The following is a 12,436-nucleotide window of genomic DNA, read 5'->3' as shown; positions in this document are numbered from 1 at the left end:
ATATCTCTATGCTGTGTTATGATGTTCTCATTAGTCCAAACTGGCACCCTTAAATGCACACATATACATGTGTGTTTGCATACTGAAGTACAGCCTAGATTTATGCCCCAGCAGCCCTCCCCTGATGGACTGACTGCTCCTGCCCTCAGCTTATGTGCATTTTCATGTTTTCTCCCTGGCTTGGCCCCTTGTCCCCAGTCTGTTTCCTTGGCTAATTAGAGACGATTTCCATTTTGCTACCTTGTTCCTGAGCTCCTCAGAAGGGCTGTTTTGTTCTTAGAATTGCCATCAAGCTGACCTAATTCCTGCCAGAAGATATATTTTAGCACTCCTGCTAATTTTCAAGTGTTTGGAGTCAGGTTTTCCCAATTGGCTCGAGTCCCTACAGAGGCACTCCTGCCATTTTCCTCTTGTGTGCCTGTTCCCAAGTTTCCCAGCAGCCGCAGAGATCGCACTGCCAGTGGCAGTGGTTTGTTTGCTTTCCATGAGGGGAAGAGTCGGTCAGAGCAGTGTCCTTGGAGCCATGGCAGGGGACGGGACAGGCCCCACAGTCCCGAGGCAGTGCTGCTTTAGACCAGCTGGAATCAGCCGGGCCCTCATCTCCAAATTCCCTGAAATGGCACCGTGAGCAGCGACTGCGTGTGCTTACTCAGCTGCCCCGGCTCTGTGGGTTCAGCAGCAGCTCAGGGCACAGTGTGCACTGCTGCTCGCTCTTGGAGCCTTACACTGCCCACCTGCAGTCCCTCATATGGCTGTGTTCCCGGGGAATGCCTGTCCAGTGATCCATACCCAGCCCTTCACACAGAGCATCAGTGTGATGCAGTGCTTTGGGAGCTTTGGGATGGGAGCTTTGGGCCAGGCCCCTGGCTCAGCTGGCAGAAGCATGTGTGAGCCTTTTGTGCCCAGAGGTGAGTCAGAGCCTCGGGTGGTTTGGGCTGTGCACAGGACAGTGTCCATCATCAGGGAGCAGGGCAGGGTGTGAGCAGAGCCTGTTTGCACCCAGGGCCTGGCTCAGCGAGTCACAGCTGCCTGCAGACTCCGTGTGTTCCCCAGCATGATCAGTACTACCATTTTTTAGCTGTTACCCCTCCGATTTATACTGTGAACAAGTTGCACTGACCAATAGTTACCTTTTGCAAAAAAGCAAATGTGTCTAAAAAAAGTGTGAATGATTCCCCGATGTCTGTGTGGACTGCTCCTGTTCTGTCTGCTTTTCCATCATAGCTTCCCTCTCTCTTGTGCTTGAATGCAGCCTCCAAAAAACACATTACCTCCATTCCTTTGTCTGGGGAGTTCTTTTTAATTTTGGCTTCCTGCTACCCAGCAGTTCCACAGCAGTAAGTGGCTGGCACACAGTAGGTTCACTTTACCTTTCAGCAGAGGAGACAGTCTGAGATATTTTTCAGCCTTTTCCACCTCAGAACTGTTTTTTTCCCCAAAAAACTTCAGGTTCTTACTCGCTGTTAAATCTACTTCTGAGTTTTCCAGCAGCCATCTCACTTGAAACCAAAGTGCTGTGTTTAATGCAGCCATAGCAAAGAAATAACTGGAATAGCTGTCTCCTCTTGTCAGGCCTAAGGAGGAGTTTCTACAAAAAACCACCTGGCCTAAGTGGGACTGAAATGTCCCAATGACACCGATGTGGGGTGGCTTATGGGGTAGGATGATCCACAGTCACGTGCTGTACTTCCACCACCAGCTGCAGAATTGGTTGTTGCCCCCTTCTGCTAGATTTTCTCCCTACTCAGCTGCTTTGCTTTGTAGTCCCTGGGGTGTACCAGTCTCAGGAGGCTGCATTTTCTACCTGAATGTCCTTAATTTAATGTTTAGGTGCAACTGTTCTTTCCTGGCTTTTCTCACTGCAGCTGCCTGACAGAAAAGCATGAATTTTTATAAATTGTTTATGAATCTTTTCCTTCTCAATATAAAAAAAAAAAGCCTATTAAAATAAACATGCTGGGAGCTGTAAGAAGAGGGCTTTGTTATCTCTCAGAAGTTGTGGCCTGATGCTGTAAGTTGAGCTGTTGGTGAGGCTGTCCTGCAGGGGTGGAATCAATTCTCTGGTGAGCAATTTACCAGTCTGGGACATGTTGGTGTATAAGTTACTGACTTTCCTGAAAAAATTCACACTCTGATGTTTGATGGGATCTCTGGAGAATGGAACAAGGTCGCCTAAAACTGACACAGAGCTGGTGAACAAGAAATCAGCAAGTGGATCCATCAGAACCCAAGGTTGACGCCCTTGAGTCAGAGAAACCTGCTGTGCAGCCTGGAAATGTCAAAACTGGCTGTGTCAGGAGACTGTGCTTCCAGGGAGTAATTACTGCTTTTTAATTACTGCTTTTTCCCTACTACTCTTCCTTGCTAGTCTTTTGTATTTAGGTTTGCCTTGATGGTTAATCAAATTTCAGAGCAGGCGACACTGCGGAGCTTCAGGTGATTTCCATCTGCCAGGTGAGGCTGGGTTTGCTCTGCCCAAGCTGCAAGGGCAGTGCCAGCTGTTTGTCTTGGCAGTAGGTTGGTAGCCTTTTTGGGTTTGTGTGACAGCACAGAGACGAAACTTGGAAGTCATTTTCTCACAGCCCTTGTCACTGTCTAGGAAAGCAGCAGGCAGGATGCATCTACTTTGGACCTCCTTTCTCTGTCCCAGCCCTATTTTTGGTAGCAAAGCTGAGCTCAGGGGACAGGTGATATTTTAAGAGTCAGCAGTCAGGCAGGAGTCACTTTCTTTCATGGTTGTTACTCTTTTCCCACTCTTCAGATACATTTATTTGCCAGGAATTTCAGTGGAATAATTATGAAGAATGCACAAGACAGTTTTACATTTTTGGTTATGGTGTGAATGAGGCTGTGCCATCTCTGCAGAAACACTGTGGCTTTCACCTAAAAACACCTCTCTCTGAAGTGTGACCCATGACTCAAAATGGGTGTTGCTTCTTAACTGGAGTCAACAGCTGGAGAAACACAGCACAGATCCTGCAGGTTCTTCTCCTGTCTGCAAACTGGTTCCTCAGTCTGTTGTTCTATTAATTACCAACCATATTTGCAGTGCTCAATTCCTACAATGCCAGAATTCTTGGTAATCTTTCCTTAGGAGCACCATGGTGGGAAGTGTGTGTGCACATGTGTCCCCTCCAAAAGGGAGATGGGAGAGGAGAGGGTTTTTCTTTCAGAACTTGTTAGTGTTAAGTGCTCAGCTGTTGCTATTATTCATACTGAGTGACTACTTGGAAGCAGAAATATTAAAAAATTGGGTAACAATTTCATTACATGATGTCTTATAGCAACTGCTATCCACCTTTATAAATTAACTGCTCTCTTCTGTATGGCAGAAAAAGGCTTTTATAGTTGGCAGGCTGCTCGTAATATTCTAAGGATTATTAAAGTAAGCTGTAGTTGTTGTATAATGCACGTTATAATGGCGCGTGGTTTTACATTAATGTGTCTTGGGGGAGGATATTATTTCAGAATGTGTATTCACATATGGATGGAGTTTGAGTTTTTTCACCCTGATCAGAATGACATTCACAGAAAAGGTCCCTGGACCATCATCCCAGCAAGTTCCCTGTGGGTAATAAAGTGGTGAGAAGAGAAAATTTCATCGAATTCAGCAGGAATTTTTGAAATAGACCTTGAAGAGCGCAGTGGTTTTTGGTTGTTTTTTTTTTTTTTCCCTCACCTCCTGACTTTACATTTATAAACTGAGGTTGTTCATATTTAGGTGAGTTATTTGGGCTCCCTGCTCTCCTTAGAGGTGAGAAAGCTGGGGAGCAGCCAGGCTGAGCTGTGTGTCAGGGTGATGAGTGCTGCAGTGTGGTGGGGCTGGTGTGTGTGAACCAGGGCAGCTGCCTTCAGACATCCTGTTCCAGGCAGGACATTTATAAGTCGAAGAGATTTCAGAACAGAGCTGTGGGAACAGCTAGGGAAATGCAAATGGAACTGTTATATCTGCATTAATTAATTAGCCAGCAACCACAAGGAGCGTAAGCACTGGTGTTTAAAAAGTGTGAAAAAGATGGAGGATAAACATAGTTAGGGAGGTGTTTGTCTCCTCTGTCGGACTGAATTAACAGATACACTGTTGATCTGATAAAATGCAAATTAATATCCCAGGGTGAGACACACAGAGAGCACTGGATTAGGTGAGGAAGAAAATTTAGAGATGAGAACAGGGCAAAGCAATCAGTAGAGGAAAGCAGGTTGCTGTAGCTGGGATCTCAGGGACAGCAGTGAGGCTTTCACCTCTGGAACTATTCGGTATTAGGAATTATTCATCTCGCCTTTGACCATCCTGAAAGGATAATTTGGGCATGTCGGTGCAATTATAAAAACAACGAACAAACAAAAGCCCTGATAACTTACTGCTGATATGTGGTGTAGAGGGATCTTAAAATAATCTTTATCCAGGGATTAAGAGTTTCTGATCTACCACTGACCTGTTTCCAGAGTATTACAAATTCATGGTATTTGCAAAAGCAAGACAAAAAGGCTGTAAAACAAGAGAAAAGCAGCTTTACAGCAGCATACAAAGAACTAAAGTTTTTAGTTTGAGGAAACTTCACACTAAAAACCATTCTTGGTGAAACCTCCTTTTTCTAGTCAGGACTCTAAAGTGTGCTTTAAAATCTGTGCGTAGAAAGTTTCTGGGCCTTTTAGGCCATGTGTGAAAATGGTTCTTTTCATTTGGAGTGAGAAGTGCAGACCTCCAGATGCCCTCTATGATTTTTTTCCCCCAAAGGAGGAGGAGCTGGGGTGAGATGGAGACACAAACGCTGCTGTAGTCCTTGAGTCTGAATTAATGCCGTTGTTTTTAAGGGCTGAATAAACATTGGGAGTGAATGATTTCTGTGCACGGAAAGCCAGGGAAACCACTGACTTTGTGAACAAAGAGAAAGTTGTGTATCTCCAGGATTATGGACATCTGAGGTGTTTCATAATTACTAAATTCTTACGGGGAAAAAATAATTGACTAAAGCAAATTAAGTGCCAGAAAGGGATTTTTATTTCATTGCCTGACTGTAATATGTGGATTTGATTATTTGTTTTGGCCTTTTTTAGGGGGTTTTTGCACATAGTAATAGAGTTAGCATGAAATTTCATCTTAGTTGGAAGTGCCTTACATCTTTATCAAATGATAAATAACACAGACTTTGGCTAGAAGTTCAGTATTTTGTAATTTTGTCTGCAAAAACATTTTTCCACGGTCGATAAGAGAAATATGAGACACCAGAGCAATAAATTCATGCTCATCTTTGGACTAAAATAATAATTACTTGGGTCATACAATCTCACGTCAGGGGCCCCTGGCTACAAATGTGAATGGAGTGAAGTCTCCAGCGGTTCCCCTGGAGGGGCAGGACCTGGGTCAGTGAAAGCAGCCTTTATAAACTGTGAGGGATTTGCAGAGGGGGTGACAAAGCCACACGGGCCGGCACCTTGGGATTATTGGTGGCTGTTTGAACTCCCGGCATCGCTGAGAGTGGGTGGTGGAGGAATGCAGGGCTGCAGCTGCCCAGTGGCTCCGGCGGGGCCAGCTGGCTGTGAGCCGGGGACAGCCCAGCTCCACTCGGGGTGCTGCTCAGGGTCCCCCGGGGGGCTGGCCAGGTCACCTTCAGGCACAGGAACCCGGCCTCTCCAGTGCTCATCCAGAAATAGCTTTACAGTCGTACAGGTGTGAACACACCGTTCGACCTGTTGGAGGGGAGAGGGCCGGTTTGAAAGGGTCAGTGTCCGTGTACCCTATAATGTGACACTGCGACGTGTGTGGCTGTGTTCTTCATTTCCCTGGGACATTCGTGTGCGGGGCTCAGTGTGGGCAGACCTTTAATAGCAGTCGGGAGGGGAGATCAAAGTGCCACCAGGCAGCGTGTGCAGTGCCTGGGGATCGAGGGCTCTCTGTGGGTTATTTACAGTAATTTGTTCTGCATTTTCCACAACAGCCACACCAACCCGCAGCTCTCTGCAGTCACAGGCGTGAGGACGTGGTGCTGAAAGACGCCACCATTTTCACCCCGTTCCTGCTCTGACAAGAGGCTCTTGCCTAGCGTGTGAAATTGTAGAAGCCCCCAGCTGGCGACTCTAAATTCCGGCCTTAATGGGCTGTGTCAGACCGGCGGGGGTGGCTGTGCTGGAGGGAACCTGGCACAAGGTGCCGACGGGAGGAGTTCCATCAGCGCTGGCAGCCGGGACAGCCTCGGTGTGTTTGGCTCGGGAAGGGGTCCCTCTGCCCCTCTCCGGGAAGGTGACACTGCAGTCATGCACAGGTGGCTTCCCCAGCTGCAGGGACCCTCAGTGGTCACTCACGAGTGCCTGAGAAAACCTCTTTCTCTGGTTTTAGTCTTTGTTCTTGTCTGGGCTATTGCAGGCTTAAAACTTGTGATTTCCTGTCCAGAACTTAACCAAAGCAGTTGTTGACTGGGCAGTGTGTGACTGCTGCTCATTTCAGAGTTGTCCAGATGTGACTGTTCTAACTCACAGCAGATTCTTGCTTAACTGTAGTTTCCTTTTGTTGTATCATTTTCACTGAGATCATCAGTTTGATGTTCTGCTACAGATACTCACCGTCAATTTTCGTTGCTATTTTCAGACATTTTGAGGATTTCTTGGATCTTTTGTCCTCCTGGTTTTGCCTTTCCTTGAATCTCTGCACTATCACTTGCAGCCATGGCTCAGGCCAGGGGAGCTGTGTTAGGTACAGTTCCCTCTCCTCCTCTTGCCCACGATGGCACCAGCCTGTGCTGTGCCTGTGGTTCATTGTGCTGCTCCTCTTTCTTTCCTAGATGTAAAGGAGGGTACATCCCTCTCCAGCGCTGAGTGTTCTCTGCATCTGTGTAACAAGTGAAGGAGGTAGCAGTACTGTCCTGCTATTGCTTTAATAACAAGCTTCTGTTCAAAGAAGTCCAGCAAAGCCCTGGGGAAAAAAAAAAAAAAAAAAAGAAGTTACTGATAGTTTGTGGTGCTCAGTTCTTGAAACATAAAACCAGGACCAGGCTCTGCTTCGAGCTGAAGCGTTCAGTGGAGAGGCTGTGCAGCAATTGTCAGGGGAAAACGCTTTATTTTGCTGGCACCAAAGGCTACATTTACTTTCTGAATACTGTTATATCTGACAGGCCAGCCCTAGGTTTAGCTGGTGCTTTTCTCTGTCCAAATGATGATTAGAGAATACTTCAGATAATTTAAAACACTAAAAGGCCGCTGATCCAAAAGAATTGTGTGATTCTGTGAAATACGGTTCAGAGTAGTCAGGAAATTAATCACTTGGAGAACCCCTGGCGTTCTGTCTTTTGAACCTTCTCATAATTCCTCTGAGTTCTGCCAGGAAATCAGAGGGGAAAATCCTAGGGTAGCTATATTAAGAGATGACTGTGAGTTTTACCCCGCAGCTGAACTGCCAGTGGCAGGCAGTGTGTTCAGTGAAGAGTTGCCAGGCAGACTTGGATCTGTAATTAGCATTTCTGAGCTAAGGCCTTCTGCTGCTGGGTGGCACCAGCGAGAGGCTGCTCACCCCTGGGACAGCTTTCTCCCGGCCTTCCAGGAGTCCTGGCTGCTGTCCACTCGCTGTATTCCTGCCAGTGAAAGCACAAGGGCTTTATTGGGCTTGACAAAGGCAGCGGTACCTGTGGGAGGTGACCTGTGCTGCACACATCTGCCCTGGCCTCAGCTTGCACCAGTGTCCTCTGAAACAGCAAATCTGGCATTTGCCAAACAGATGATTCGGTGTGTTGTGTGTCTGATGCAGCAGGTTTATTTTCAGACACGTCTGTAAGTTGAGTTTTTTCTGCTGTTTAAGAAGAGCCATTAAAATGGGTCTCTTGCGAGAAGTTGCCTCCCTGTTAATAGCAGATTTATGACTACTGGCCAATACTGTCCTAATAGTGCATCCTGTTCAAAATTGGTATTTATCTACCAAGAAATGCTTTAAAAGCGAGTAAATTAAATACCATGTTAATATAAATGTTAGTGAAAATATCTGGTCTAGAGTTCATTAATATTCCAAAGAAGCTTCTCAGAATGTGGTCGAGGAAGAACTGCATAATAACTTTTTTTTTTTTTTTTTTTTTTTTTAAATATATACTTTAAACATATCCATAGTTGAATCCAGCTTGGGAGAACTTGTAAAGTCATATTAGTTTATGAAAAGAAACAAAAAACTTGGGTTACTTACTTAAGCTGTTGTTTGTGCTGTCTTTTAAAACATGAAAATTAAATCTACAGTTCTAGATTTAAGCTTGTGTGGCCCAAAAGAGTTCACATAAATATTAGTTCTTTCCGAATAAGTAAAAAAACCTTCCTCTCTAAAAATTTTGAGAGTAAACAGTGTCCTCATCTTTCCAAAGAATTCTTCCTAAATGGAAAAAGAAGATAAAAATCATAGGATCTGCTTTTGGTTGCAGATCCTGGGGGCTCTCCCTAAGCCCTTACACTGCTCCGTTCCGTACCTTAGCACTTCACCAGGTGCCTGGAAGGTTTCTGTGCCTGCTGCCTTGTGGAGCCTTTTGTCCACGTGTCTCCTGTATGAACAATTCCTGGAGATCAAAAAGCTTTTGCAGAGAACAACCATGAGCAGCTCCTTGCTCAAATACCGCCCTCAATTCTCTCTGCTGTTCTCGTTATAATTACAGCCCCAAAATTGCCGAGCCGGAGTGGGACTTTATACAAACATTTGTAGGGCTGTGAATTGTACTGTGCAGGGCCGGGAAGGCCTCTGGGCTGGTCCTGAAGAGAAGTGTTCTGCTTTCAGGAGCAGGTGCCCGTCCCCGTGTATCACCCCACGCCGAGCCAGACTCGCCTGGCCACGCAGCTGACGGAGGAGGAGCAGATCCGCATCGCGCAGCGCATCGGCCTCATCCAGCACCTCCCCAAAGGAGTCTACGACCCCGGCAGAGACGGCTCCGAGAAGAAGATCCGAGAGTGAGTCCCGGCTCTGGAGGGAAGGGGTGCAGGGCTGTGGCTGTTGCCTTGCTTTGGGGTGCTGCCCTGGGAAACCTGACCGTGTCAGCCTGGGTTTGCCTTATTGCCAGGGACTGTAATTTAATGTAGCTTAATGTAATTTAATGTGGTGAGCAGCATCCCTGCCGAGGGGCTCCAAGGTCCCTTTGACACAAACCACTCTGCATCCGAAGCTCTTTCCTTTACCTTACACAAGGCTACTCCTCACAGTATCTACAAATACTAAAAGCATCTAGGAGTAGATATTACGCTGTTTTTAATTTCCAGGTTGGTAACAACAGCTTAAATATTTTATTTTTCCCCCCTCAGATGTGTCATTTGTATGATGGACTTTGTTTATGGGGACCCTATCCGATTTCTGCCGTGCATGCACATTTACCACCTGGACTGTATAGATGACTGGTTGATGAGATCCTTTACCTGTCCATCCTGCATGGAGCCAGTGGATGCAGCACTGCTTTCGTCATATGAGACTAACTGAGCCAGGGTTTCTCTACTGAATCTTCGAGGAGACCATCCACTTCAATGGGTTTGATCCTTTTGTCATTCAGCCCAAAGAGCCAGGAATTAGGAATTAAGATCATGCACAAAGTATACGTTTCCTAATCAATAAATTAAAAAATATTCCTGAATGGCTGCAAATATTGGAAAACATAGTATTTTAGAGACTATAGAAAAGTAGGTTGTTATTTTTAATGTAAAGCCTTGACCCACCATTGTCTTTTAATGTTTGTTCTTACACCCATATATAGGAATTGTGTAAAGTGTTACAGCAACTGTAAATGTTTAAACTGCGTGTATCCAATTTTATTAGCAGCAAGATAAGAGTATTTTTTTCCTAAATAAAGTAACCAGTTTTGTTCTGATTCTTTTCACAAGTCCTGGCATTTGGGTCAAGGCTTTATTGAAATCTACATTCTATAACACTGGCACAAAGAAATAGTTTTAAGCTTGTTTGCACAGTTCTTTTTCTTTTTTCTTTTCTTTTTTTTTTTTTTTTTCCCCCATTGGAGATGGAATTCATTGCCTTAGGTCTTTTTAATAGTGTATTGTTATTGTTGGGCTGGCTCTATGCTTGAAAACCAGTTTATTTATAACCTGTTAAAAGTGCTATATTTTGTTTGCAGTTAGGAATATGCAGACTTCCAAGTGATCTCCTAGCTTGTAAGCAAACTGAGATGCATTATCCCTTTTCTACAAGTGATGCAGATTATGAAGATATGACACAAGTCCTACACTGAAACTGTGGTTTCTTGGGGTTGTTTTTTTTATAACTTCCTTCGGCTTTGATGAAATAACAGTCCTTAAACTTTAATATGTGACCTTTAACTTGATCAGATTAAAAGTGGGCCAGATGAACAATAGTTAAGCTGCCATAACTGAAAAAAAAAAAAAAATTGGAACTAATGTAATGTTAGCACTGATCACTTATTCTACTTTTTTCTCCCTAAAAATGGTTGTCTCGGATGATAGTAAATGGATACTGCATCTCTCGTTCTTGTAGTTCTTAGGTTATCAGAAGTTAAGAATAAACATACTGTATCTCAGTCTCCTGTATTAAATGTATCTGTTGAGCCCTGCTGGCTGACACATCAGTCCCCCAAACAGGAATGAATGCAGAGAGGAGGAAAATAGACTTTGTTCTGCACATAAATGCGAAGTTTATATAAACACAGAGTGTCAGTGTAGCAGTGGAGGGGCAAACAGTCCTGCTATAGCCAGAATGACACAATTCCCTGATTTCTGTAGCAAACAGGATGTGCTTGTTAAGAGAGGCTCCAGCAACGATTGTAGCTGTAAAGACCTTTTTTCACTTAGCATGATTTTTTTCCTTTTTTCTTCTCCCCCACTTCTTACTGTACCTACTGTGACTTCTATGCATTCAGTGCCACCCTGACACAGTGAGAAGCCCTGGTCTCATGAAATGAAACACAGTCTCAAGTTAACCACAGCAAATTGGGGGATGTTCTTTGATTGTGTTTCAGCTATAGTTTGAGTTCTTGATACAGCAAGTTGTGTTTAAAGAGCCAGGTCCTTTGAGGACTTAGTGCATTTATAGTAGAGGAGAATTGTACTTCTGTGGGTTATGGATAACTGGTCAGCACAACAGAGAGTCAACGTTTGTTTGTTATTCCTGCAGCTGACAGCACCCTCCTCCCTTAGAGAAGAACTCCAAGGAGCACTCAAAAGGAACTGAAAACACTCTGCAGTTCTAGATTCACTCAAATGGCCACACATTTATCTGGACACAACGTTTTGGTGAATTCATATACATACCTAATTACATGGATCACAGTCTGGGAAGAGAGACCTGAAGTTGTGCAATATCATTGTTCCTTTTTCATCATTCCATGTGTGTTCCTTTGTGTCCTCCTTTTTGTCTGTTTGTTTCAGGGGTCGGATTCTTTTTTTTTTTTTTTTTTTTGGTAAAACAATGTCCACATTAAGTATTCATTTCTTTATCTTGTTAAAACTGGCAAATGAACAATTTGAAAAAAAAAAACCAAAACAGTGTTGTCATGGTGGTATTAGTCTTTATTTATTACAAGACTTGATTAAGAAAGATTTAAAAGAAGTAGGAAGTGATGGGTTACTGAGCTGAATGCTTTCCTAGGCAGCTGACACCTGAACAGCTGAACTTTTAACACTGATACTGACTGAGCTAAGGGAAGAAATTACTTTTATTAAAATACATGCTAAATATCAAAAAGGTGTGAAGGGCTACAAATGGAGCTGATGACAAAAGAACATTCCAAAAAAAGTTGAAATTTCAACTTAAAAACAAATGTGTAAATATAACAAATAAATCAAATTATTTTTCAAGTTTTTAGGTACAATACTGTTCCGGGTGATTTCTAATTCAAAGAAGAATTGATCTAAATTTAATGCAAAATAATGTATAACCTGAATTTTAGCTAACTGTGAACCAGATCTATGCCTTATTTCTATCATCTGTAAGATGAAGATACATTTACCTCCAGTCTTAGAACTGTCTAATGAATTACTTGCACTTCAAACCCATGAAGACAGTGGAGCACAGCACAGCTGTGAGTGAGGAGGAGTTGGCTCTGACTCACCTGGACCTGTTCACCCAAAGCCCTTCCATGCCAGGGTGGGCAGGCCCATGGGAAAAACCCAACCGAACAAAAAAAGCCTCTTACAGCCGCTGTGTGTGCCAGTACCTGATTTGGAGGGTGCTCTACAGCCCTGGAGAGCTGATGCTTTGAAGCGTTTTCATGTGATGGAAACCCTGAGTGCAGCGGTGGCATTTGTGATCTGGAGCTGGAGAACAGACCCAGCAGGGCTGAGGGACCAGCAGGCTCCAGTTCAGCAGCACAAGGGACACTGAGTGTGAAACCCACACGCCCCGGGGCGGTGCCACCACATCACTGCTGTCCCCTCCACAGCCAGAGCTGTCACAGAGTGCAGGGAGGGAGGGCAGCAGCTGCACCCGGGAGACACAGCAAAGATGTGCTCGGCTTTCAGT

General features: G+C 44.5%; 1 protein-coding gene across 1 annotated transcript in view; it reads left to right on the top strand.

Moving 5' to 3' along the window:
* RNF11 (ring finger protein 11) overlaps nt 1-10,496 on the top strand; it is a 30,008-nt gene extending 19,512 nt beyond the window's left edge. The window contains exons 2-3 of the mRNA XM_066325494.1: nt 8,741-8,910; nt 9,259-10,496. Coding sequence (XP_066181591.1) covers nt 8,741-8,910; nt 9,259-9,430 — 342 coding nt within the window. The 3' untranslated portion in view covers nt 9,431-10,496. The remainder of the gene's footprint in view (nt 1-8,740; nt 8,911-9,258) is intronic.
* The last annotated feature ends 1,940 nt before the right edge of the window (nt 10,497-12,436 follow it).

The sequence above is a fragment of the Sylvia atricapilla genome, chromosome 9, assembly GCF_009819655.1.
Source record: "Sylvia atricapilla isolate bSylAtr1 chromosome 9, bSylAtr1.pri, whole genome shotgun sequence".
NCBI classification, from domain to species: Eukaryota; Metazoa; Chordata; class Aves; order Passeriformes; family Sylviidae; genus Sylvia; species Sylvia atricapilla.
Note: the sequence above shows the minus strand (reverse complement) of the source record. Positions and strands in the feature narration are given on the sequence as shown.